At 47.8% G+C, this 25,133-nt stretch overlaps 1 protein-coding gene across 1 annotated transcript in view; it reads right to left on the reverse strand.

Moving 5' to 3' along the window:
* Positions 1-4,140: 4,140 nt before the first annotated feature.
* The window catches only part of C3H8orf74 (chromosome 3 C8orf74 homolog), a 50,164-nt gene continuing 29,171 nt past the window's right edge, over positions 4,141-25,133 (reverse strand). The window contains exons 3-4 of the mRNA XM_033145484.1: positions 5,342-5,742; positions 4,141-4,227 (exon numbers count right to left, since the gene is read on the reverse strand). Coding sequence (XP_033001375.1) covers positions 4,141-4,227; positions 5,342-5,742 — 488 coding nt within the window. The remainder of the gene's footprint in view (positions 4,228-5,341; positions 5,743-25,133) is intronic.

A 25,133-nucleotide genomic window follows, 5' to 3' on the forward strand; every position in this document is an offset into this window, starting at 1 on the left:
GCAGAAACAACACAGAGTCTCAAGGATCGCAGGCAGCAACCAATCAACGAAAACCCTTGACAAAGCCACCAATCACATGAACTACAGACTGCTGGCTGTAAAAAAAATCCCACCAATGGCCGGGGGCAGGGGGTGGGGAGGCAGGAATATAGCTGCTTTGGGGAGATAAACTGCCTCTAAGCTGCTGCTGGTGGGGTGGGAGCAGTTTACACACAAGGAGGCGTGGGGGGAAGCTGCTGGCCAATTTGAAAACACCAAACAATGGCACTGCTGGCGTGATGGCGCGTGCCAACAGAGAGGGCTCTGCGTGCCCACTCTGGCACCCGTGCCATAGGTTCGCCACCACTGCCCTACTGCAATGTAAGTGTGTCAACTTGCTTACTTAGATTTCCAAACTTTCTCCCTGAATGCTGAGGACTGGGTAATAACAATGCATTGAAATAACCAGACTGATCCAGTTACGTTGATTACACCCCTTCCAACATTCCTCCAGTGAAAATAGGGGCGTCCTATTCCATACCCTCCAACATTTCTCCGACGAAATCAGGGACGTCCAAAGTAAAAGCAGGACATTCTGGGATTAAATCAGAAACCGGGATGGCTTCTGTAATAGGGACGCTTGGAGGGTCTGTGTTCAGTAGGTGTGCAATTGGGATTCTGTGCCCATTATCGCCCATAAAGGTAAAGGTAAAGGTACCCCTTACCATTAGATCCAGTCGCGGATGACTCTGGGGTTGCGCGCTCATCTCGCTCTATAGGCCAAGGGAGCCGGCGTTTGTCTGCAGACAGCTTCTGGGTCATGTGGCCAGCATGACTAAGCCGCTTCTGGCAAAGCAGAGCAGCGCATGGAAACGCCGTTTACCATCCCACCAGAGCGGTACCTATTTATCTACTTGCACTTTGACGTGCTTTCGAACTGCTAGGTTGGCAGGAGCAGGGACCGAGCAATGGGAGCTCACCCCGTCGCAGGGATTCGAACCACCGACCTTCTGATCGGCAAGCCCTAGGCTCTGTGGTTCAACCCACAGCACCACCCACGTCCCAATATTATCACACATAGAGGTGGTCTATTACCAGCCATGCTCTGTGTGCAGCCAGAAGCTGGATCAGTACCAAAGGCAGCAAACCAGCAAATAGGGCTACACTGGCTTAAGCAGATTGTTTTCAGGATTGCCTGCCAGTGGGAACTCAGAGGATGTGATATAGAGGAGGGTGAAAGGTTGTTTTCTGCTGCTCCAGAGAAGCGGACACGGGGCAATGGATTCAAACTACAAGAAAGAAGATTCCACCTAAACATTAGGAAGAACTTCCTGACAGTGAGAGCTGTTCGGCAGTGGAATTTGCTACCAAGGAGTGTGGTGGAGTCTCCTTCTTTGGAGGTCTTGAAGCGGAGGCTTGACAGCCACCTGTCAGGAATGCTTTGATGGTGTTTCCTGCTTGGTAGGGGGTTGGACTGGATGGCCCTGGTGGTCTCTTCCAACTCTATGATTCTATGATTCTATGTAACATAGCTAATTAAAACAATGCCCGCCCGCCCCCCAAAAACCCCACACGCCAGCTTGAGTTGAAAGAAATATTAAATGTTTTAGTTTATTTGGAACAGTGAAGACAGAGGGAGCTCACGATGAACTTTTGCAACATCCAAAACAGTCTCTTCATCCTTCCATAGTCCTGGCGGGAAGAATTTTTGTTGAGAAAGATGGAACGAAAACCTCTGGCGTTTTGGTGAATGTTGGTGTTTGCTGCATCTGCATTTAGGTGCACACATCTGTTTGGGTTTCTTTGTAAATCTCTACCCCTGTGAACAAAGAGACTTAGGCTTTGTTCTCAGCGAAGGGTGTTAACCTGTGTCTGGACGAGACAGCTTAAGGCTGCAAGCTGGAGGGGTTCGCGTGAAAGAAGGAGAGAACATTATCTCCATAGAAAACCGGCGTGTCAGAGAGGAAGGTAAGGCCACAACACCCCCCCCCCCCGATGCGCAAGTTTTCTATGGGATATATTTGAAGGAAAGTGAGGTCCCACCTGCACAGATTGAGAATTCTCCTCAAAGCCAGAGGAGGGAGAAGTCCTGGAAAAGAGAACACAGGCATGGGACTGAGAATGTCAGGGCATGCCTGGGGGAACCTGAATGCTGTCCTCACTTCTTTTTCTTCTTTGACTTCTTCTCGTCTTTTGCAGCCTTCTCTGCCTTCTTCTGTGCCGCCTTCTCTGCCTTCTCTGCTTTCTCCCTCTCCTTCTCCAGCTCCCTCTCCTCCTTCTCCTTCTCCTTAATCTGAGCCTCTAATATCAAGTCCTTCAGCTTCTTCTGCTTGCTGGTCTTCCTCCCATCAGGATTGTAGGGTGGGGGGTAAGGGGCAGGCGGGTTGAGCAGCAAGGCCTTCTTCTGGAGACGGAGCTGGAGGATTTCAAAGGTGGCCTGGATCTCATTCTGGATGATATCGTGCAGACTCTGGACCTGGGCCTTAACCGCTTCTCGGACAAGAGACATCAGAGTCTGGAAAACAAACACAGGGCATTGTGGCTTCTGGTGTCTCCGCTAGACTTAGAATGAACCTGGGTTTGCTGCCTGGGCTTCCCAAATGGTTACCTAGCACAGCAAGGTCGTTTGAGGTTGCTGAGCACGTCAGCCTCAACCTCAAATCTTTATTGTCCTATAGACAAAATTCTGACAGCTTCAGCACAATGAAATCACCCGGTGAAATCTGCACCTAACAATTAAGATGCTGTGGTATAGCATTTGCAAATCCTCGTTGCGTGCTGCAGAAACCTGGCCACCATCTCCATCTTAACGTGTTCTCCGAGATGTGGGGAAAGGAAAACCGGGACATTTCCAGATCAAATCAGAAACTGGGACAGCTTCTGTGATTCCGGGACTGCCCCTGGAAAATCGGGACACTTGGAGGGTATGCACCTCCCCTTTTCGCTGTTAAAATTAGATTCCCATGCCCGGTTTATATGCTTGCAAAACAGCAGGTGCATCGCAAACGAACAGGGCCGCCAGCGGCCGCCATCTTTGCCCCCTCAAGGCCTGCCGCTTCTCAGCGACTAGCTCTGCAAAGGTTTTGACCTCGCGCATTCCGAGAAGCCAGGGTGGAGCTTGGGAACTGGCAAGAAGGCCGGGGAGGGGCCGGGAAGAGAGTGTGGGGGCCAATGTGGGTCAGGGAGGCAACGTTTATGATACTTGTCAACAGAAGCCGTCAGGCAGCTGTGAGGACTGGACTCTTGCCAATCTCCCAGGAGCTGATCGAGGTTGGAGGAGTGCCATCGGATTTCGAGGACGTCCACAGCAGCGGGACCCAAGCCCAGGAACCAGGAAGGATGGGTGCTGGTTCCGTCCGTCCCCGTCCCCCGTTTGCGCACAGGGTGGTACGCTGAACAACCCACTGAGCGCTCCGGGATAGACGTCTCGGCTCGGGTTCAAAAGGTGACGTTCTCTGAACTCACCCGCGGCCGTTGCTGGCAGCGCGTTGAGGCGCACACGTGTAAGCATTAATTGCCAATTAATTCCACTCCGTAGATGGGCTGGCAGTAATAGTAAAAACACGTCGGAGTTTCATTCGGTTTCCCCAAACAGTGCGCTCCCAGGCGGGGAAGCAAGTCTCAGCAAGGTGGAGATTTTCCGTCTCGAGGGCGATAAGACACGTCGCAGCTTGATTATGCAAATCGGGGCTGGCGAGAAAGTTTTGGACGAGGCAGCCACAGACGTAACTCTGAGGTGCTGTCAACAGGCCGCCGGAGCCGGGAGACCCAAAAGCCGTAGTTTTGCAGCGAGTGGAACCTGTGGTTCAAACTGGGATCGACGCACCAGATCCCAAAGTGGGCAGTTCCACACCCTGGGGGCCAGTGGGGTTACCTAGGGGGCTGCAAAGAGGCAGGGGGTGCTAGAGGTTTGAATCAGGGTACCAACAGCCACTAACCGCTACAGCTAGAGGCAGTGAGCTTCTGAAGCCCAGCTGCCAGGAACTGCAGTATCAAGTTCCAGATGTTACTATTAGCAGAGAAAGACCTTAACAGCTGGGGGCGACTTTGTGCACAGGATCGCCTTACCCCGACAGGTGCCCGCTCAACCACTTCGATCCCCGGAATTGGCACAACTAAAGGTGCCACGCAATACCCCGGCCCTCATTTGCTGGCTCTCGGTCATTCGCTGCACTTTGGAACTCCCCGCCTATTGATCTCAAACAGGCGCCTTCGCCGTATTCCTTTCGGCTTCTGCTGAAGGCGTTGCTGTTTAGAGAAGCCTACCCAGATGCTTAGAAAGTCGGTGTGAATTTCGACCTGCTTTCGTAGTTTTGTATTAAACTATTGGAGGGTGGATGGCAGCTAACAGATTGAGGTTGAATCCTGACAAGACAGAAGTACCTGCCTTGGGGGATGGGGGGGCAGGTGTGAAGGACTCCCTGGTCCTGAATGGGGTAACTGTGCCCCTGAAGGACCAGGTGCGCAGCCTGGGAGTCATTTTGGACTCACAGCTGTCCATGGAGGCGCAGGTCAATTCTGTGTCCAGGGCAGCTGTCTACCAGCTCCATCTGGTATGCAGGATGAGACCCTACCTGCCCGCAGGCTGTCTCGCCAGAGTGGTGCATGCTCTGGTTATCTCCTGCTTGGACTACTGCAATGCGCTCTACGTGGTGCTGCCTTTGAAGGTGGCCCGGAAACTATTACTAATCCAGAATGCGGCAGCTGGACTGGTGACTGGGAGCGGCTGCCGAGACCACATAACACCGGTCTTGAAAGACCTACATTGGCTCCCACTAAGTTTCCGGTTGGTGCTGACCTTTAAAGCCCTAAACGGCCTCGGCCCAGTATACCTGAAGAAGCGTCTCTACACTCATCATTCAGCCTGGACACTGAGATCCAGCTCCGAGGGCCTTCTGGTGGTTCCCTCCCTGCGAGAAGTGAGGTTACAGGGATCCAGGGAGAGGGCCTTCTCGGTAGTGGCACCCACCCTGTGGAACACCCTCCCATCAGATGTCAATAAACAGCTATCTGACTTTTAGAAGACATCTGAAGGCAGCCCTGTTTAGGGAAGTTAATAAAACGTGTTTGATGTTTTATTGTGTTTTTAATATTCTGTTGGGAGCTGCCCAGAGTGGCTGGGGAAACCCAGCCAGATGGGCGGGGTATAAATAAATTGTTGTTGCTGCTGCTGCGATTTTTTATTATTATTGATGGCACAGATTTATCTTTTTTTTGCAAACTGCTTTGAGGTTCTCTTGTTGTTTACACAATGCATAATTTTTAGGGAGCAAATAGCAGTGAAAGAAATCCATGCAGCTGGCTGCTGCGAGAAGAGGCTGCTACGATGGGGTCGGGAGTTAGTCTTTTGCCCCAAGCTCACCTCTTTCTCCAGGGTGGCCGTCTGCGTCCGGACGCTCCTGTAGACCTCCTCAAGCATGCTCTCCCTCTCTCTGCACAAGGTCCCCCTGATCCGCACCATTTCAGCTTGCCTTTCCTCCTCCGCTGCAGAGATCGCGGCCAGCTGCTGCTGGTACTTCCAGGCCCTGATTTCCATGCCCCACCTCAGCGGCAGGGGCTTGGGGGGAGCGTAGACCTCCAGGCTGGCAAAGGTCTGGCAGCGGTCCCTCTCCTGAGCCAGGACGAACTGGTGCAGCCCGTAATGTTTGATGAAGGTGTTGTGGAAGTAATCGCAGACGGCACGCAGGTGGAAGTCCGGAAGAGTCACCCGGAAGGCAGCGAGCTTCTCCTGCAGGAGTTTGATGGCTTGTGAGACGGGCAGACCTGAGGCAGAAGGGAAGAGACTCTGTTTGTTGCATTTATACCCCAAACCTTTTTTTCTCCACTAAGGAGCTCAAGGCAGTGTGCATGGTTCCTCCCCACCCACCCACCCCATTTAATTCCCCCACCCCTCTAATTTTTATTAAATTTTCTTTTTACATTTTAGAATATTCATTTAAACAACCTTAAAATGTCAATGACTTCCCTTCTTCTCTTTCCATGGTTTATTTTGCGTAACATAAATCCCTGCATATTTTACATAAACATATTTTACATATTTTAGATAAACTAAACCATTACAACAAAACTCGTTCACACTGTTGAATTTATCTTAATGCCTCCCACGTTTTCAAGTGTACACAATTCCCCCCATATATTCAATAAACATTTTCCAATCTTCTTTAAACGTATGTCCTTCTTGTTCTCTTATTCTGTATTTTAAGTCTGCAAGCTGCATATATTCCATCTGTTTAAGCTGCCATTCTTTAGTTGGGACCTCGCTCGTTTTCCATTTTTGGGCTAACGAAACATGGGCCGCAGCAGTGTCATACATAAATAACCCTTTTTTTGACACTTGGGAATTTCTGTCTGAATTATCCCCAACAAAAAGGACTCTGGTTTGGTCTTTTTTGGAAAAGTACTTTTAAACATTCCCCCCCCCCCAATTCATTATGAATTATTCCCCAATACTCTTTTACGTTTTTATTTCCCGTGACGTCGCCTTGAGATATTTCACAGGAAGGGATCATTGAATGGAATCAAATAAACCATCAGTATCCAGATTACGGGATTAAATAAATAACGTTGTGGTTTTTAATTCCTTTGTGGGGAGCTTAGAGCAGCTCACCTATGCCTCTCAGGCTGGTTTCTCGGGATGCAAAGACGACGATTCGGCCTTTCGCTTATATTATTGTATTATACAATAACTAATGCTTATACAATAATTATATTATTGAACATATTACACCGATCCTGGTCCGACTGCACTGGCTACCGATTAGTTTCCGGGTCCAATTCAAAGTGCTGGTTTTGACCTATAAACACCTTCATTGGCTCAGGACCGCAATACCTCAAGGACCGCCTCTTTCCATATGAACCTACCCAGACCCTGAGGTCATCTTCTGAGGCCCTCCTTCATGTGCCTCGTCCTGAGATCCGGAGGGTGGCAACATGAGAACGGGGTCTTCTCTGCAGTGGCTCCCCGTCTGTGGAATGCTCTCCACCAGGGAAGTTCGCCTGGCGCCTTCATTATACACCTTAAAAATGATTGACATCCTATACCCTTTTAAAATGTGGCTCTTTTGAAAGAACAAGGACTGGGAATATGCTGGGGGAAGACTGGTGGGAGATTAAGATGGGAAGAGGGAGGATGGTGAGGAGGGGGGTGGGGTAAGGGAACTTATGAGTTATTAGGATGGCTAACCAAGGTAGTCCTATAACAGAGGGAAACAAGCGATTTGGAGAAGGGAAGAAATATTTAGGTTTTTTATGATAATGTTTTGATTATAATATTATTAAGGTAGGAATTAGAAGAATAGCAATAGTTTTACTAAGTTAAGAGAAAAAAAGGTTATAAAAAGTTAAGATTTGAAATATGATTTTATGTGATAATAATAAGTTGAATGTTATAAGTTGTATAAGATTTTTATTTGAGGATTAAGTATGGTGAATGATTGTTAAATTAGTTACAAAGTTACTAAAGTAGATCAGAAATTGAACGCAGAAGAGAGAACGGGAGAAGTCCCCCTAAATTAGATTCAAAACAAGAAATTAATTAATAGATTCCTGTGTTTCTGTGTTTGAGGTATGTATCAGTTTTTATTTTATTTTACTTTATTGTTATTAGTATTGTTTATTGTATTTGTTTTATATGTTTATTTGAATGTTTTTATTTGTTGTTTTACTATTTGTTATTTTTATGTGGAAACACCAATAAATTTTTATTAATAAAATGTGGCTCTTTTCGGGGGGGGGGGGTATTGGGTTGTTGTTTTTATTCTGATTATATATATTGTGAGCTTTTCTGTGAACTGCGGTAGGGCGGTATATAAACTCAATTAATTAATAATATGAATAATGACAAGAGTACAGTGGCACCTTGGTTCTCAAACTTAATCCATTCCAGAAGTCTGTTCCAAAACCAAAGCATTCTAAAACCAAAGCGCACTTTCCCATAGAAAGTAATGCGAAACGGATTAATCCGTTCCAGACTTTTAAAAACAACCCCTAAAACAGCAATTTAACATGAATTTTACTAACGAGGCCATTGATCCATAAAATGAAAGCAATAATCAATGTACTGTACTACAAAATAAATAAGAGAATATTGTAGAGGATAAAAATTTAAAAAAAAAAATTCTTATCATCACAGATGATAGTCATTATTTGGAATGGGGGGGGGCTTTTTATCCATTTCTGCAGTCACACAATCAATCAATCGGTAGCCGAACTGGGTTCCACACAGTCACAAAAACAAGTCACAGAAACGAAGTCGCAAGCCACAGTCGCAAAAACGAAGTCACAAGCTACAGCCACAAGTCAGTCCCATAAAACGAAGTTACAGGTAGGTAGCCATGTTGGTCTGCCATAGTCAAAACAAAATAAAATAAAAAATTCCTTCCAGTAGCACCTTAGAGACCAACTAAGTTTGTTCTTGGTATGAGCTTTCGTTTGCATGCACACTTCTACACGAAAGCTCATACCAAGAACAAACTTAGTTGGTCTCTAAGGTGCTACTGGAAGGAATTTTTTATTTTATTTTGTTTTGACTATGGCAGACCAACACGGCTACCTACCTGTAACTACTTCCATGTTGTCATACTATTATGTGATTCTGTGATTCTAATAGTCCTGTTACTTTGGATGAGTTAGTGAGGCTGGAGGGCGTGGGAAAGGCACTTGGTTCAATTTAGACAACAACTTGTGCCCTAGCCCTTTGTGACTGATAAAAAAAAAAAAGATATCAAGGAAGCGACAGCCAGCTAGGCCTGGGAGGTCAATGATGACAACAACAAATTTATTTATACCCTGCCCATCTGACTGAGTTGCCTCCTTGAGGGGAGGGGGATCCTCCACCTGCCTAAAAGAGGCAATGATAAAAGCATTCCTTAAAAAATGCTCCCTGGATTCGGAAAATCCAATTAATTACCGGCCGGTCGCTCACGTTCCCTTCTTGGGCATGGTCCCTGAGTGTGGGGGTTGTGGGTCAGATCCAGGCTCTCTTGGAGGAAACCACCCTTCTAAGACCCATTTCAATTGGGGTTTGGGTTTTGACATTGAAATGCCTTGGTCACCCTGTGTGATGACCTTTGTCGGGAGAAATATGGGGGACTGTGTCCCTTTAAATCCTGCTCGGTCACCCAGAGGCTTTCAATACCTGTACCACTGAACATGTTATTTTCCTGGAGAGGCTTCCCTGAATTAGGGGTGAGTGGTCCCAATCCTACATGGATGGCCCTCTCCAGAGGGCAGTGCTTGGGGAGTGGTCTTCCGCCCCATGGGGTCTCCACAGGGTTCAATTTTAATCTCCTCCTCCTGCTGTTCGACATACGCATGAAACTGCCGAGTGGGGCCATCTGGAGTCTCGGAGCGTGTTGTCAGCAACACCTGGATGATGCCCAGCTCTGCTTCTCCTTGACACCTGCAGGTGTGGCAGGAGGTGTGCTAGATTGATGTCTGGCCTCAGCAATGGACTGGACGAGAGCCAACAAACATTTATGCTCAATCCAGGCAAGACTGAAGCACTATTAGTGGGTGGTTCCCTAGGCAGGAGGGGAGGGTGTGGCCTGCTCCAGATGGGGTTACACTCTCTCTGAAAGAGCAGGGACATAGCTTGTGGGTATTTCTGGATCCACAAAAAAGCTCAGGTGACATTGGTAGGGCAAAGAGCCTTCCATCAGCTTCGGCTTTTGACCCAGCTACACTCCAATCTGGACGGGCAAACCTAAGGTTACCAGATGTCCCTGTTTCCAGGGGACAGTCCCCAGATTTACAAATCAGTCCCCTGACAAAACCCATCTATTTAGTAGGAAGTTGAAAAGTGTCCCCGGATTCATTGGGGGGGGGGAAACTGGTAACCTTAGCATAACCCAATTTCTGGTGTCTATGTTCTGGCAGTCTTTGTTTACATGGAATAATCTTCTTCTTCTTCTTCTTTGGCAATCACTTGTAGCCGAGTAAGATTGTCTTCCATAAACACGGTTTTAACACTAGGGCCATAAGTGACTGTGGAGGCCAATTCTGGATCCACACATCCTTCCACAGTGGGGACATAGGTTTACGGGCGGGAGTTGATCATGGTGAGGGTTTACCAAGCGTGCCTTCCTCTTAGCACGTTTCTCCCTTTCGTCCTTAGTTCAAGCGTCTTCAAATCCCATGACACCTTTGGTAAAGGCTGTTCTCCAATTGGAGACCTCGCCGGCCAGTGTTTCCCAGTTGTCGGTGTTTATCCTACATTTTTAAAGATTTGCCTTGAGAGAGTCTTGTTGACCTCTTTTGTTGACCACTGGCATTACGCTTTCCATTTTTAAGTTTGGAATAGAGTAGTTGCTTTGGAAGATGATAATCAGGCATCTGAACAACATGACCAGTCCATCAAACTTGACGTTGAAGAATCATTGCTTCAACACTGGTGATCTTTGCTCCCTCCAGTACACTGATATTAGTTCGCCTGTCTTCCCAAGCGATGTGTACAATTTTTCGGAGACACCGTTGATGGAATCTTTCGAGGAGTTGGAGATGGTGTTTATGGTCCACATTTCAAAAGGCATACAGTAAATGGAATCATAGACCTGCACAGTCTGAAGGAACCCAAAGGGCCATTAAATTCAACCCCCTGCAATGCAGGCAATACTTTATACTTATGTTTCTGCAGAGGACCATGGGGTCTGGGGTCTCAGATGACCCATCTCCATCACTGGCTGGGAGTGGGAATTGCAGAAAAAAATCTCAAACTCCTACCCTCTGCCCACATTACTCCCAAATATTTCCATCTGTACAGAGGTCGAACATCTGCAGAAGAACTCGAGGTGTCTCAAGAGGACAGCAGACATTTGGGAGCCACTATTTGAACAACATAGCAATTAATACTGAGCAATATTTATCTAATGGGATACTACAGCTGACATCATTTATTATCTCTCCATTTTATATTTAAAGGCTCTTGTCTCAGGGCGGGTGGTGATGAGAGATCCTTGTTCCTTTCGGCTATTGTTTAGAGAGCGACATTGAGTCAATAAGGTGGAGCTGTACAGTAATGATCCCAATAAATATGGATTTGGGATTATATTGGATGCAGAGAGAAGAAGGCGGCTGCCTCCTGTCCTATCCGCAAGGCTCGAAACAAATCAAGAAGTTTGAGAAATGGTCTCAAGGCAAACAATGAGATGGTCATTTTCGCAGCTTCTTTCCCTCCATCCTTTCTGTTTTGATGCACTGGTAGTGCCAATCATTTCGCTCGACAGGAAAGAGCAGGCAAATGAACCTCTGCTCGTTTTAGATGCCTAACCTAAAGCTTATCTTGCCCACAATCGCAAAAAAAGAATAACATAGGAGCATTGTTGTTGTTGTTGTTGTTCAATCATTCAGTCGTGTCCGACTCTTCGTGACCCCATGGACCAGAGCACGCCAGGCACGCCTATCCTTCACTGCCTCTCGCAGTTTGGCCAAACTCATGTTAGTAGCTTCAAGAACACTGTCCAACCATCTCGTCCTCTGTCGTCCCCTTCTCCTTGTGCCCTCCATCTTTCCCAACATCAGGGTCTTTTCTAGGGAGTCTTCTCTTCTCATGAGGTGGCCAAAGTACTGGAGCCTCAACTTCAGGATCTGTCCTTCCAGTGACCACTCAGGGCTGATTTCTTTGAGAATGGATAGGTTTGATCTTCTTGCAGTCCATGGGACTCTCAAGAGTCTCCTCCAGCACCAGAATCCAAAAGCATCAATTCTTCGGCGATCAGCCTTCTTGATGGTCCAGCTCTCACTTCCGTACATTACTACTGGGGAAACCATAGCTTTAACTATACGGACCTTTGTCGGCAAGGTGATGTCTTTGCTTTTTAAGATGCTGTCTAGGTTTGTCATTGCTTTCCTCCCAAGAAGCAGGCGTCTTCTAATTTCGTGACTGCTGTCACCATCTGCAGTGATCATGGAACCCAAGAAAGTGACATCTCTCACTGCCTCCATTTCTTCCCCTTCTATTTGCCAGGAGGTGATGGGACCAGTGGCCATGATCTTAGTTTTTTTGATGTTGAGCTTCAGACCATATTTTGCGCTCTTCTCTTAGATTCCACTAAATGTGAAATATGGCAGCTTCACCAATTTTAGGCTGGCTCAGGAGGGTTTGGAGTATTGCTCTAATTACCAAGGCTGCATGCTTTTTGAGAAGTTTTGCTTCAGGGAACAGAATGATTAGATTACTTTAAAACTGATTTTTATTTTTTTTGCAACATCGCCGTCGTGTAGTATTATTTGGAATAACAAGTTTCAGGACAAAACAGCAAAGAGTCTCGTGACACCTGAAAGGCTAGCAAATTTATTATGGCACTTTCATGGGCTTTGTGCCTACTTCATCAGATTCATGGGTTGTTATCCTGAATTACACACACAAACACACACAGTTATGGGGTGTGTGTAATTGTACACGGTGGGTTCATAAGGAAACGAAAGGCAGAAAATTATAGGTGTTGATAATTACCTTAAAATAAGGGCCATTAAAAAACAGTTGTTGATAACACAGACATCTTGGCATCGGTAAACCAATTAACGCATGAAGTGTGATTAAAATCGATTATGCTGATTCAATACACAAGGGAACCTCTTGTTCTGGTGCACTTCCAATGACATTATGCTGCAATGTTCCTTTGTAATCCTTAGTTCAGTGACCTTAAGGTCAGCTGCAGAATATTTTGGGAGTCTGAAATGCCCGCTTCCCTGATAATTGATGTTGTTCAGTCGTTCAGTTGTGTCCAACTCTTTGTGACCCCATGGACCAGAGCATGTCAGGCATGCCTATCTTTCACTGCCTCCCACAGTTTGGTAAAACTCATGCTAGTCGCTTCGAGAACACTGTCCAACCATCTCTTCCTCTGTCATCCCCTTCTCCTTGTGCCCTCCATCTTTCCCAACATCAGAGTCTTTCCCAGGGAGTCTTCTCTTCTCATGAGGTGGCCAAAGTACTGGAGCCTCAACTTCAGGATCTGTCCCTGATCATTAGTATGATATAAATTACGAGGAACGCGGGTGGCGCTGTGGTCTAAACCACTGAGCCTCTTGGGCTTGTTGACTGGAAGTTCGGTGGTTCGAATCCCCGTGACGTGGTGAGTTCCCATTGCTCTGTCCCAGCTCCTGCCAACCTAGCAGTTCAAAAGCACGCCAGTGCAAGTAGATAAATAGGTACCACTCCGGCGGGAAGGTAAACAGCGTTTCCGTGCGCTCTGGCTTCCGTCACGGTGTCCCGTTGCGCCAGAAGCAGTTTAGTCCTGCCGACCACATGACCCGGAAAGCTGTCTGTGGACAAACGCCGGCTCCCTCGGCTTGAAATCGAGATGAGCGCCGCAACCTCCAGACACACTGCCTGAGCTATTACCAATGTATCTTATCATCTATCTATCCCCTGCCTTTTTTGACCCAACAGGGACTCCAGGGACCTTACAGATACAGCAACAGCAGCAGCAGCAGCAGCAGCAGCAACAACAACAACAAAAGCAACAATTCTGATTCAGTCGGCAGAGCCTCTTAACCTCAGGGTTGTGGGTTCGAGCCCCACGTTGGGTGAAAGATTCCTGCATTGTAGGGGGTTGGACTAGATGACCTTCTGGATCCCTTCCAACTCTGCAGTTCTATGGTGAAACAATACACATATAGAGGAGGGAGAAAGGTTGTTTTCTGCTGCTCCAGAGAAGCGGACACGGGGCAATGGATTCAAACTACAAGAAAGAAGATTCCACCTAAACATTAGGAAGAACTTCCTGACAGTGAGAGCTGTTCGGCAGTGGAATTTGCTGCCCAGGAGTGTGGTGGAGTCTCCTTCTTTGGAGGTCTTTAAGCGGAGGCTTGACAGCCATCTGTCAGCAATGTTTTGATGGCGTTTCTTGCTTGGCAGGGAGTTGGACTGGATGGCCCTTGTGGTCTCTTCCAACTCGATGATTCTATGATTCTACAACCTAGAACCCTTTGACATTCCCACATCTCCAAACACAAAGAATCAAATAGCAGCCGAAATTTGTGCCAGAATGCTGAGAGGAGTTTCAGAAAGAATTGAAGAGAGAATCACAAACTGGCGCGGAAACGTGAAGAAAACTGCACTTAAGGTTGCTGAAACGAGAAACGGAAACGGGCGGATTCTCCCACCCCAACCGATCTCTCACCGACAAGACGCCTCTTGTCGTTCCCCTTCAGCACCTCGGAGGCATCCCACCGATGAGGACATCACAGGTCTTTCCTCCAGAAATTGGCCTGGTTCCTGCTTGAACAAAGCCCTCCCTTTGAGAGCTGCCACTCACGATTCCCACCGGGGTGAGTCGAGGAAGCGGCACGTTGTTTGTGGGCTCCTTCGGAAAGCTGGGGAGGGTGGGGGGAAATACCCGGCAGTTGCTTAAAATGAGAGCCCCACCCTAGGGGCCGTGGGGTCTTCAGGCCCCACAATAAAACATTTGAGGGGGTTGGGGGCCCCCAAAGTTGATGGGCATTGCCATTTGAATGGTGTGTGTCTGTGTCTGTGTCTGTGTGTGTGTGTGTCTGTGTGTGTGTGTGTGTGTGCGTGTGTGCGTGCGTGCGTGCCATGTGATCAATTATGTGGCATGAGGGTTTCCTGGCTCCCCCAATATTTTATTCAAGTTGGCATCCCTGCCAGGCAGTGAACTGGCATCAGGGGTTGGGAACACTTCTCCTCACTGCTCTTCTTTGCTGTCTCCAGGGTCATTTCTGGGCAGAATCCAAAGATCCGGCTTGGGACGTGGGAACTGCCCCCTCACCATCAACTGGTCTGTACACTCAGATCATCCTCAAAGTCCCTCCTCTGGTTGCTCAGTACAGTGGTACCTCGGCAACCAAAATGGTCAAAGGCCTGGAAACTTATGAGGAACGGCTTAGGGAGCTGGGTATGTTTAGCCTGGAGAAGAGAAGGTTAAGGGGTGATATGATAGCCATGTTCAAATATATAAAAGGATGTCATATAGAGGAAGAAGAAGAAGAAGAGTTTGGATTTGATATCCCGCTTTTCACTACCCGAAGGAGTCTCAAAGCGGCTAACATTCTCCTTTCCCTTCCTCCCCCACAACAAACACTCTGTGAGGTGAGTGGGGCTGAGAGACTTCAGAGAAGTGTGACTAGCCCAAGGTCACCCAGCAGCTGCATGTGGAGGAGTGGAGACGCGAACCCGGTTCCCCAGATTACGAGTCTACCGCTCTTAACCACTACACCACACTGGAGGGAGAAAGGTTGTTTTCTGCTGCTCCAGAGAAGCAGACACGGGGCAATGGATTCAAACTACAAGAAAGAAGATTCCACCTAAACATTAGGAAGAACTTCCTGACAGTAAGAGCTGTTCGACAGTGGAATTTGCTACCAAGGAGTGTGGTGGAGTCTCCTTCTTTGGAGGTATTTAAGCGGAGGCTTGACGGCCATCTGTCAGGAATGCTTTGATGGTGTTTCCTGCTTGGCAGGGGGTTGGACTGGATGGCCCTTGTGGTCTTCTGGCAGTTCCCTCGATGCAAGAAGCCAAGTTACAGGGAACCAGGCACAGGGCCTTCTCGGTAGTGGCACCCGCCCTGTGGAACACCCTCCCACCAAATGTCAAAGAGAAAACCAACTACCAGACTTTTAGGAGACATCTGAAAGCAGCCCTGTTTAGGGAAGCTTTTAATGTTTAATAGATTATTGTATTTTAACATTCTGTTGGAAGCCGCCCAGAGTGGCTGGGGAAACCCAGCCAGATGGGCGGGGTATAAATAATAAATTATTATTATTACTACTGATTGATTGATTGTGTGACTGCGGTACATGGTTTATTGCTTTCATTTTATGGATCAATGGTCTCGTTACATGGTAAAATTCATTTAAAATTGCTTTTTTAGGGGTTGTTTTTTAAAAGTCTGGAACAGATTAATCCGTTTTGCATTACTTTCTATTGCAAAGCGCGCCTTGGTTTTGGAACGCTTTGGTTTTGGAACGGACTTCTGGAACGGACTAAGTTTGAGAACCAAGGTACCCCTGTATTGTCTACTCTGACTGGCAGCTTCTCTCCGGGGTCCCAGGCAGGGAGTCTTTCCCAGCCCTACCTGAAGATGCCAGGACGATCGAACCTGGGACCTCCAGCAGGCAAGACAGATGTTCTGACATGGAGCTATGGCCCATTACGTAAAGCTATCTCTGGTTACTAGTTACGATGGCTGCTGATGGTCTTAGACACAATTTGCCTCTCAATCTCAGTGGCTGGGGAACACAAGCGGAAGAGGACTTTCGCACTCAGATCTTGCTTGTGGGGTTCCCAGAGGCATCCGGTTGGCCCCCATGAGAGCAGGAGGCTGGACGGGTTAGATCTTTAGTTTTGTGGTCCCTGGAACTTCAACTGCTATGGGGGCCCCTTTGCAACCAGCAAAAAGGTCTAGGTAACCACTGTTTTCTTCTTTCTTTTCATATCATTTTTATAAAGTCTGCAAAAGTATTCCAAAGCATTTTATAAAGCAGGGGTCAGCAAACTTTTTCAGCAGGGGGCTAGTCCATTGTCCCTCAGACCTTGTGGGGGGCGGGACTATATTTTTGGTGAGGAAAATATGAACGAATTCCTATGCCCCACAAAGATGCATTTTAAATAAAAGGACACATTCCACTCATGTAAAAACACGCTGATTCCCGGACCGTCCGTGGGTCGGATTTAGAAGGTGATTGGGCCAGATCCGGCCCCCAGGCCTTAGTTTGCCTACCCATGCTATAAAGTCTCCAAAAAATATTTCAAAGCATTCATCATCCTATACATTTTTTTAACATACAAAGTTTATTCTTGACTTCCCACCCCTCTTCCTGATTTTTTTTACTCCTTTTTATTAGCTGTTTTGTAACACATATTTTTATTGTCTAAACCCCACTGCCATTCAGTAATCTGCTGCTTATATTTCAAATCCTGCCCACAACTTCGTATATGGGTGATATTTTGACAGACGATCCATCAGTGGTCTCCGTTCTTCCTTAACCACTTTGTCATTGTGTTCTGTTAATTTGGCAATTAATTTCACCATTTGAGCATAGTCCATCAGTTCCATAAACCATGAATTGAAAAGGATGTTTAAACTGATAATCCCTTAAAAAAATAACCCTATAGCCTTTCTACTAGGAATAATGGGGACGGAGGTCCCAAGAAAACTGACTAGTTTATTTATGTACACGAGAACAGCAGCTAAAACTTTATATGCACAAAAGTGGAAAGGATTAGCAGCTAAGAAGGAATGGATTATGAAACCACTGTTGTCTTTTTTGATGGGGTTGTTCCAAGACAGATCACCATATTTTTTTTTCTAAATTAACTACAACACCTCAGATTTTGATTAAAATTGCTGTACCAGACTATCTTACATGTCAAAATCACTGATGTGAATAAAAGAAACCCTATGCCTTACAGTTTTTCAGTTATTGGGAAATCATAGAATCGTAGAGTTGGAAGGGGTCCCCAGGGGTCATCTAGTCCAACCCCGTGCAATGCAGGAATCTCAACTACATGACAGGTGTCCAGCCAACCCCTGCTTTAAAACCTCCAAGGAAGGAGAGTCCACCACCTCTCGTGGGAGTCTGTTCCACTGCTGAACAGCCCTTACTGGGGCTGGGCTTTCTCCTCAAAGAAAGAGAAGGGAGTTTGGGTGCATTTTAGGGTGCTGGCTGCCTCTCTCTGGGGATCTGTGGGATCTGGCTCCCTGTTGGACACATGACCCGGAAAGCTGTCTGCGGACAAACGCCGGCTCCCTCGGCCTGAAAGCGAGATGAGCGCCGCAACCCCGTAGTCGCCTTTGACTGGACTTAACCGTCCAGGTGTCCTTCTACCTCTCCGTTGGGAAACATCCTTAAAAAATCAAGAGAACTGCAAAGTTTTGTTTGCACGTGGTATTGAGGTGGGCAGCATGGCAGCGGAGCCAGATTCCTTCCCGATCCCTTGGTAGGGACGCACTTTTTCAATGCTCAGGGGAGGTGGGGGAGATGTCCTTTGGGTCACCTTTACCCTGCACACACTCTGTTTGCAAGAGTGTCATCCTAAAACTCTGCAGATCAAGGCAAACAAACAAGCCTTCACATTTCCCAGCTTAAGAGACAAGATCCTGTTAATGGGGATTTGGCTGGGTGTTAAAGAGGCCTGGCTGTTGCTGCTGCGGCTGGCAGATTCTTCTCTCTCTCTCTCTCTCTCTACCTACCGTCCCCCCTTCCTCAGGCAATTGTTGGCTGTCCGTCCTAAGACACCCACACCTCCACATTTCCAAAGAGAGAGAGAGAGAGAGAGAGACAGGAAATATTCTCCTAACAAGAGAGAGTCAAAGGCAAAACGCCTTGAAGAGAAGGCCAATGGTGTTCTGATGGAAAGAATCGTGACTTATGGCCGGTTTGTTTTGGCTGCTTAAGAGCATATAAAGAGTCTTGCAGGATCAGGCCAACAGTCCATCTTGGTCCAGCATCCTCTTTCTTACCATGGGCAACCAGATGCCCTTGGGACATGTGCAGGATCCGAGCACAAGAGCCCGTTGTTTCCACCAACGGGCATTCGGTATTCAGAACCAGTGCGGGGCTATACCCTCTGACATTTCTCTGATGAAAATAGGAACGTCCTAAGGAAAAAGGCCTGTTGTCTTTGTCCATGGAGTTTTCTTGGCAGGGATACTGGAGTGGCTTGCCAGTTCCTGCTCCAGGTGGATCACGTTTAGTCTAAACTCTCCACTATGACCTGTCCATCTTGACCTGTCCATAGCTTCCCTGAGTAATTCAAGCCCCTTCGCGACGACAAGGCACTGATCCATGGAGGAAGGCTGGTTGCCGAAGAATTGATGCTTTTGAATTCTGGTGCTGGAGGAGACTCTTGAGAGTCCCATGGACTGCAAGAAGATCAGACCTATTCACTCTTATGGAAATCAGCCCTGAGTGCTCACTGGAAGGACAGATCCTGAAGCTGAGGCTCCAAGACTTTGGCCACCTCATGAGAAGAGAAGACTCCCTGGAAAAGACCCTGGTGTTGGGGAAGATGGAGGGCACAAGGAGAAGGGGACGACAGAGGACGATATGGTTGGACAGCGTTCTCGAATCTACCAACATGAGTTTGACCAAACTGCGGGAGGCAGTGAAGGATAGGCGTGCCTGGTGTGCTCTGGTCCATGGGGTCACAATGCATCAGACCATAGCTGTCAAGTTTCGTATTTGAAAATAAGGGATCCCGGGGACAGTCACATGTCAGTGGTGGGCGGAGCCAGAAGCAAAAGTGGGCGGAGCAGCAATGTAAACTCCAAGCGGGCTCGGGCTCGGAGCGGAGCAAAGAGGAGGGCAGCCAGCAAAGAGGAGGGCAGCCATGTGCTCCGCGCGATGGAGCTCCATCGTCTTCTTGTCTGATCCCATCAAAACAGAACAGGAAGCAGCAGCTGCTCAAAGGCAGCCAGGCTCCGCCCACCAGCTAACCCTATTGGCCGGCTGAGGGGCTCGGCAGCAACGGATAGGGGCTGATGCAGGGGGAGGAATACACCCCCCTGTAAGCACGGGAAACGGCTCCCACTTGCTTTGAGGGCTGAGGCTTTTCTCTCCAAGTAGGCAAGGTCTTCCCACCCAGTCCCTGGCCAGCAGGGGAGGAGCTGCTTCCATTAAAAACGGGAAATTTAAGGGAAATAAAAAATAAGGGAGAGCAGCAGGAAACTGCTTGAAATAAGGGAGAATCCCGGTTAAAACGGGATACTTGACAGCACTGCGTCGGACACGACTAAACGACTAAACAGCAACAACAAGGAAAACCAGGACATTCTGTGATCAGAACAGAAACTGTGGTGGCTTCTGTAAATCTGGTACTGTGCCTGAAAAATAGGTCCAGAGGTGTAGTGGTTAGAGTGTGGGTCAAGGACCTGCAAGACCTGGGTTCAAATCCCCAATGGCAAGGGAACAAGAATTCTAAGCAGTGGCGAAAGGATTAAGACTCCCGTTCCTCCTGTCTTTTTATTGAGACTGGCCTTGGCTTGTGTTTGGAACGGGCGGGGAGCCATCAGGGGAATGTTACACATCTAATTTGCCCCTAAGCCAAATGTGTAACATCTAATTTGGCCCTCAGCCCGGCGAGCAAGTCTCTGGGTGGTTGTGCATCCTTGCAGAGCTGTGTCAAAAGACTCCGCCGGTGTGTGTTTTCCAAAGCCCCCTGGAAAAAAAAAAAGTCGGTTCACGTTGCAATGTTTTTTTACGCTTAATCTGAAATGGATTCTTGTTTGGTTTTGCCCCCCACAAACTTTTGTTTCTGGGGATTAGCTCCCTGGCTCACCCTGGCTCTTTTGCAAGACTTCAATCAGTCATTTTATCATCTCACTCCCCCTCTCCCAGTAGGGTAAATTGGAAAGCACAGGACTGATTTTTATTTTTATTTTTTTAATGACAGGGCAAGGGAGGTGCAGGTTCCTTCCTGACTGTGCCAGCATGCCCCCGGCTCTTCTCACCCTCCCTCTGACACTCGCCAGTTGAAAGCAGGTAGATAAGATTTCCACAGCAGAATAGGCTCAGGGGTGCTGTGACAAGCCTCTCGGGGGTTCGCCAAACATGTGACAGAAAAACAGGGATCCTGCCCCTGAACTGTTTCCATTCCAGCTGGTCATACTATGAACTTTAAGAACGGGTTCCTTTAAGAACCAGCTTTCCCCTCTTCCCTCCTCAGCCCTTTTTCCTTGTGTGTTGTGCCTTTCAGATTGCAAACCAGCAAGCAGAGGCTGTCTCGTCTTAATTTACTTCCTGTAAGCTTCTCTTGATGGGACACAGGTGGCGCTGTGGTCTAAACCACTGAGCCTCTTGGGCTTGTCGATTGGAAGGTCGGCGGTTCGAATCCCTGCGACGGGGTGAGCTCCCGTTGCTCAGTCCCAGCTCCTGCCAACCTAGCAGTTCGAAAGCACGTCAAAGTGCAAATAGATAAATAGGTACCGCTCTGGCGGGAAGGTTAACGGCGTTTCTGTGCGCTGCTCTGGTTCGCCAGAAGCGGCTTAGTCATGCTAGCCACATGACCCAGAAACTGTATGCCGGCTCCCTCGGCCAGTAAAGCGAGATGAGCGCCACAACCCCAGAGTCGTCTGCAACTGGACCTAATGGTCAGGGGTCCCTTTACCTTTACCTTTTAAGCTTCCCTTGAGAGCTTTTCTCGTGGCTGAAGAGTGCAGTACAAATGCTCCAAATAAAGAAAGTTGGTTTGTGTCGTCATCCCCCACCCCCCCGCTCTGAAATTGACATGCCACGTGGCCCATTTAGTGTTAGCATAAAGGGGGACCTACACACAGAAGAGCACTGGGGAATCTCCAGCCTATGGGTCTAAGTAGGCCCAGCAAGCCCCACCCATATATTCCTCTCTGGCAACTGCACTCCCCAGATAGGGCACTGCTGAGGCTACCACAGGCCCCAGAGCTGCGCTTAGTTCCTTCTACAAACTCGACTTTTAGTGTCGTACTCCCAGCCCTCTGGAACAAGTTACTAGCTGAAATTATGCAAGCGCCTAGCATTATGACGGATGCTTTAGCTGAGATTCCCGCATTGCAGGGGGTTGGACTGGTTCTATGAATCCATTTGACACCTGAAGATGTTTCCGTTTGAGAAGGTTTTCCCTGGTGCGTGGCTCATTTTAACTGCGCATTTGTAGAAATGGCTTTGTTTTTAGACTTTGTGGGAAATGGTTTGATTTGTTTTAAAGAGCTTGCCTTTGCGGGGAGAGGGCATTTCATCTTATTGTTGTCTTGTGCGATAATAAGATAATAATTGTCGTATTATAACATGTGGAACGTGTGCAGAAGAGGGTGGCCGAGATATCAACGAGTCTGAAAACCAGGCCTTATGAGGAACGGTTGAGGGAGTTGGGTATATTTAGCCTGGAAAAGAGAAGACCGAGAGGCAATACGAGAGCCATCTTCAACTTTCTGAAGGGCTGTCCCATGGAAGACAGAGCCAGATATTTTTTTTCTGGTGCTCCAGAGGGCAGGACCTGAAGCAATGAATTAAAATTACAGGAAATGAGATTCCCACTAAAAGTTTAAAAGAACTTTCTGACGGTAAGAGTTCTTAAATTGAAGTTTGAATGGCCACCTAGGCATGGACTAGATGACTCTTGGGGTCCCTTCCAATCCTGCGATTCTATTAATTTGTAAAATAAATGAGTTTGGGGAAGGTAAAGACACAGCGCCCTGAAGAAAGAGGGTTTGCTATACAAGATTCCCTACATAAGGCATCTGCTTCATGGAGTTTTCCAACAGGGCAAACACAGTTGGAGACAACCCAGAGATTTTTTTTAAAAAAAAATTGCATGGAAAAGTCATATGCCCATTGAGCCCCTTCCACACTGGTGACGAGTGGGCAGGGACTGCGGGCATGGCCAATGGGCACACTAGCTTCCGAGGGTGGGGTTCGCACCTGAGATCCTGCTCCCAATTCAAGCTTTCACTGCAAATCCTGGTATAATAGGTGAAGAAGAAGAAGAGTTTGGATTTTATATCCCGCTTTATCACTACCCGAAGGAGTCTCAAGGCAGCTAACATTCTCCTTTCCTTTCCTCCCCCACAACAAACACTCTGTGATGCAAGTGGGGCTGAGAGACTTCAGAGAAGTGGGACTAGCCCAAGGTCCCCCAGCAGATGCATGTGGTGGAGCGGGAAAGCGAACCCGGTTCACCAGATTACGAGTCTACCGCTCTTAACCATTACACCACACTGGCTTTCAAAGAAGAGTTTGGATTTGATATCCCGCTTTATCACTACCCGAAGGAGTCTCAAAGTGGCTAACATTCTCCTTTCCCTTCCTCCCCCCCCCCAACAAACACTCTGTGAGGTGAGTGGGGCTGAGAGACTTCAGAGAAGTGTGACTAGCCGAAGGTCACCCAGCAGATGCATGCAGTGGCGAAGCTTCATGCTCCAACACCAGGGGCGGGAAGCAGGCTGGGGCGGGGCTGGCGCGCTTTCTGGGGTCGGGGGGTGGCACCCGCAGGGGCATGGTGCACGTTCTGGAGGCAGGGTGTGCAGTGCGGGTGGACTGGGGCAGCCGAGATGGAACCCTACCGGGATTGTGCTGCCCGGGGCGCCCCGCCCCCTACACCCCTCCCTTCCTACACAAGTGGCTGCATGTGGAGGAGCGGGGACGCAAACCCAGTTCACCAGATTACGCTCTTAACCACTACACCACACTGGCTCTGAAAAGATGCCAAGAGAGGATAAAGACTTGTCTATGTATGCAACGACGGCATACGGATGGAAGGAAGGAGAAGCAGCAACGAAAGGAAAATGGCGGACGGAACTGATGGGAGTATGCGGAGATGGCGAAACTGACAGGGAAGATCAGAAACCAGGAAGATCAAGTATTTCTAAAGGACTGGAGGAAATATTCATTTTATTTAAAAGACCACCGTAAAAAGTTAAAATCACTGGCAGGGATTTAATGAAACTTGTAATGTGGAATCAACTATGGTAACTATAGATATATAACAGCCGGACAATGGTAATTTTGTTGCTGTTTAGTCGTTTAGTCGTGTCTGATGCAGTAAATTTAATCTTAAATATGGAACCCAGGGAGGGAGGGAGGGAGGTCCGAAGTTTCAAAAGAACCTTTTATTTTAATGTTTGAATTGGTTAAAGTTAAAATTGTGACAAACTAATAATTTTTTTAAGGAAAACAAAACAAAACAAAACCCCAAAATGCACACTGATGCATACGAACCAGTCCCGGTGCAATGAAGCATCTCCGGGTTCGAAAGGTAAAGGGTCGCGCAACAGCAACTGCTCTGTCGCAAGTGAATCACGCTTTAAATCCTATTTAAATAGCCCACCCCCAAATGCAGGAATCTAATCCTTCTGGGCTGAGGGGGAAGTAGAGACAGAGCCGCACCCTCCTTGTGCCCAAATCAGGTGATGCTTAGCCTGCCCTGACTTTGTGACCTATTTAGGAGCTAAGCACCACAGAACCAGGAAGTCTCTGCCTCTCTCTCTCTCTTCCCTGCTGGTTTCTCTGCGTGGCAGTGTTTGTTTCCTTGAATAATCATCACCTTTCTCTCTAGGGATGTCTTCTTCTTCTTTGGTGATCCCTCGTAGCCGAGTAAGATTGTCTTTCATAAACACGGTTTTGACAATGAGTCCGTAAGTGACTGCGGAGGCCAATTCTGGATCCACACGTCCTTCCACAGTGGGGACATTGGTTTCCGGGCGGGAGTTGATCACGGTGTGCATTTGCCAAGCGTGCCTTCCTCTTAGCACGTTTCTCCCTTGCGTCCTGAGTTCGAGTGTCTTCAAAGCCCATGACACCTTTGGTAAAGGCTGTTCTCCAACTGGAGCACTCACAGGCCAGTGTTTCCCAATTGTCGGTGTTTATACTACATTTTTTTTTAAAGATTTGCCTTGAGAGAGTTTTTGAACCTCTTTTGTGGACCACCGGCATTACGATTTCCATTTTTTAAGTTCAGAATAGAGGAGTTGCTTTGGAAGACGATAATCAGGCATCCACACAACATGACCAGTCCAACGAGGTTGTTGTTGAAGAATCCTTGCTTCGACAACTGGTGATCTTTGCTTCTTCCAGTACACTGGTATTAGTTCGCCTGTCTTCCCAAGTGATGTGTCAGAGACACCATTGATGGAATCTTTTGAGGAGTTGGAGATGGCATTTATAAGTGGTCCATGTTTCACAAGTTAGGTTTCAACAGTTAGGTTGGTAGTACAATAGCTTTGTAAACAATCATTTTGGTTTCCCTGCGCATGTCCCGGTCCTCACATACTCTGCACTTCAATCGGGAGGAAGCTGCACTCGCAGACAAACCTGCGGCACTGCAGGAAGATAGCTCTCATCCCCCGCCCCACAGCTGTGGACCATGGCCATTGTTGTTGTTCAGTCGTTCAGTCGTGTCCGACTCTTTGTGACCCCATGGACCAGAGCACGCCAGGCACCCCTATCCTCCACTGCCTCCCGCAGTTTGGCCAAATTCATGTTAGTAGCTTCGAGAACACTGTCCAACCATCTCATCCTTTGTCGTCCCCTTCTCCTTGTGCCCTCCATCTTTCCCAACATCAGGGTCTTTTCCAGGGAGTCTTCTCTTCTCATGAGGTGGCCAAAGTACTGGAGTCTCAACATCAGGATCTGCCCTTCCAGTGAGCACTCAGGGCTGATTTCTTTAAGGATGGATAGGTTTGATCTTCTTGCAGTCCATGGGACTCTCAAAAGTCTCCTCC

The sequence above is a fragment of the Lacerta agilis genome, chromosome 3 (assembly GCF_009819535.1).
Source record: "Lacerta agilis isolate rLacAgi1 chromosome 3, rLacAgi1.pri, whole genome shotgun sequence".
Lineage (NCBI taxonomy): Eukaryota > Metazoa > Chordata > Lepidosauria > Squamata > Lacertidae > Lacerta > Lacerta agilis.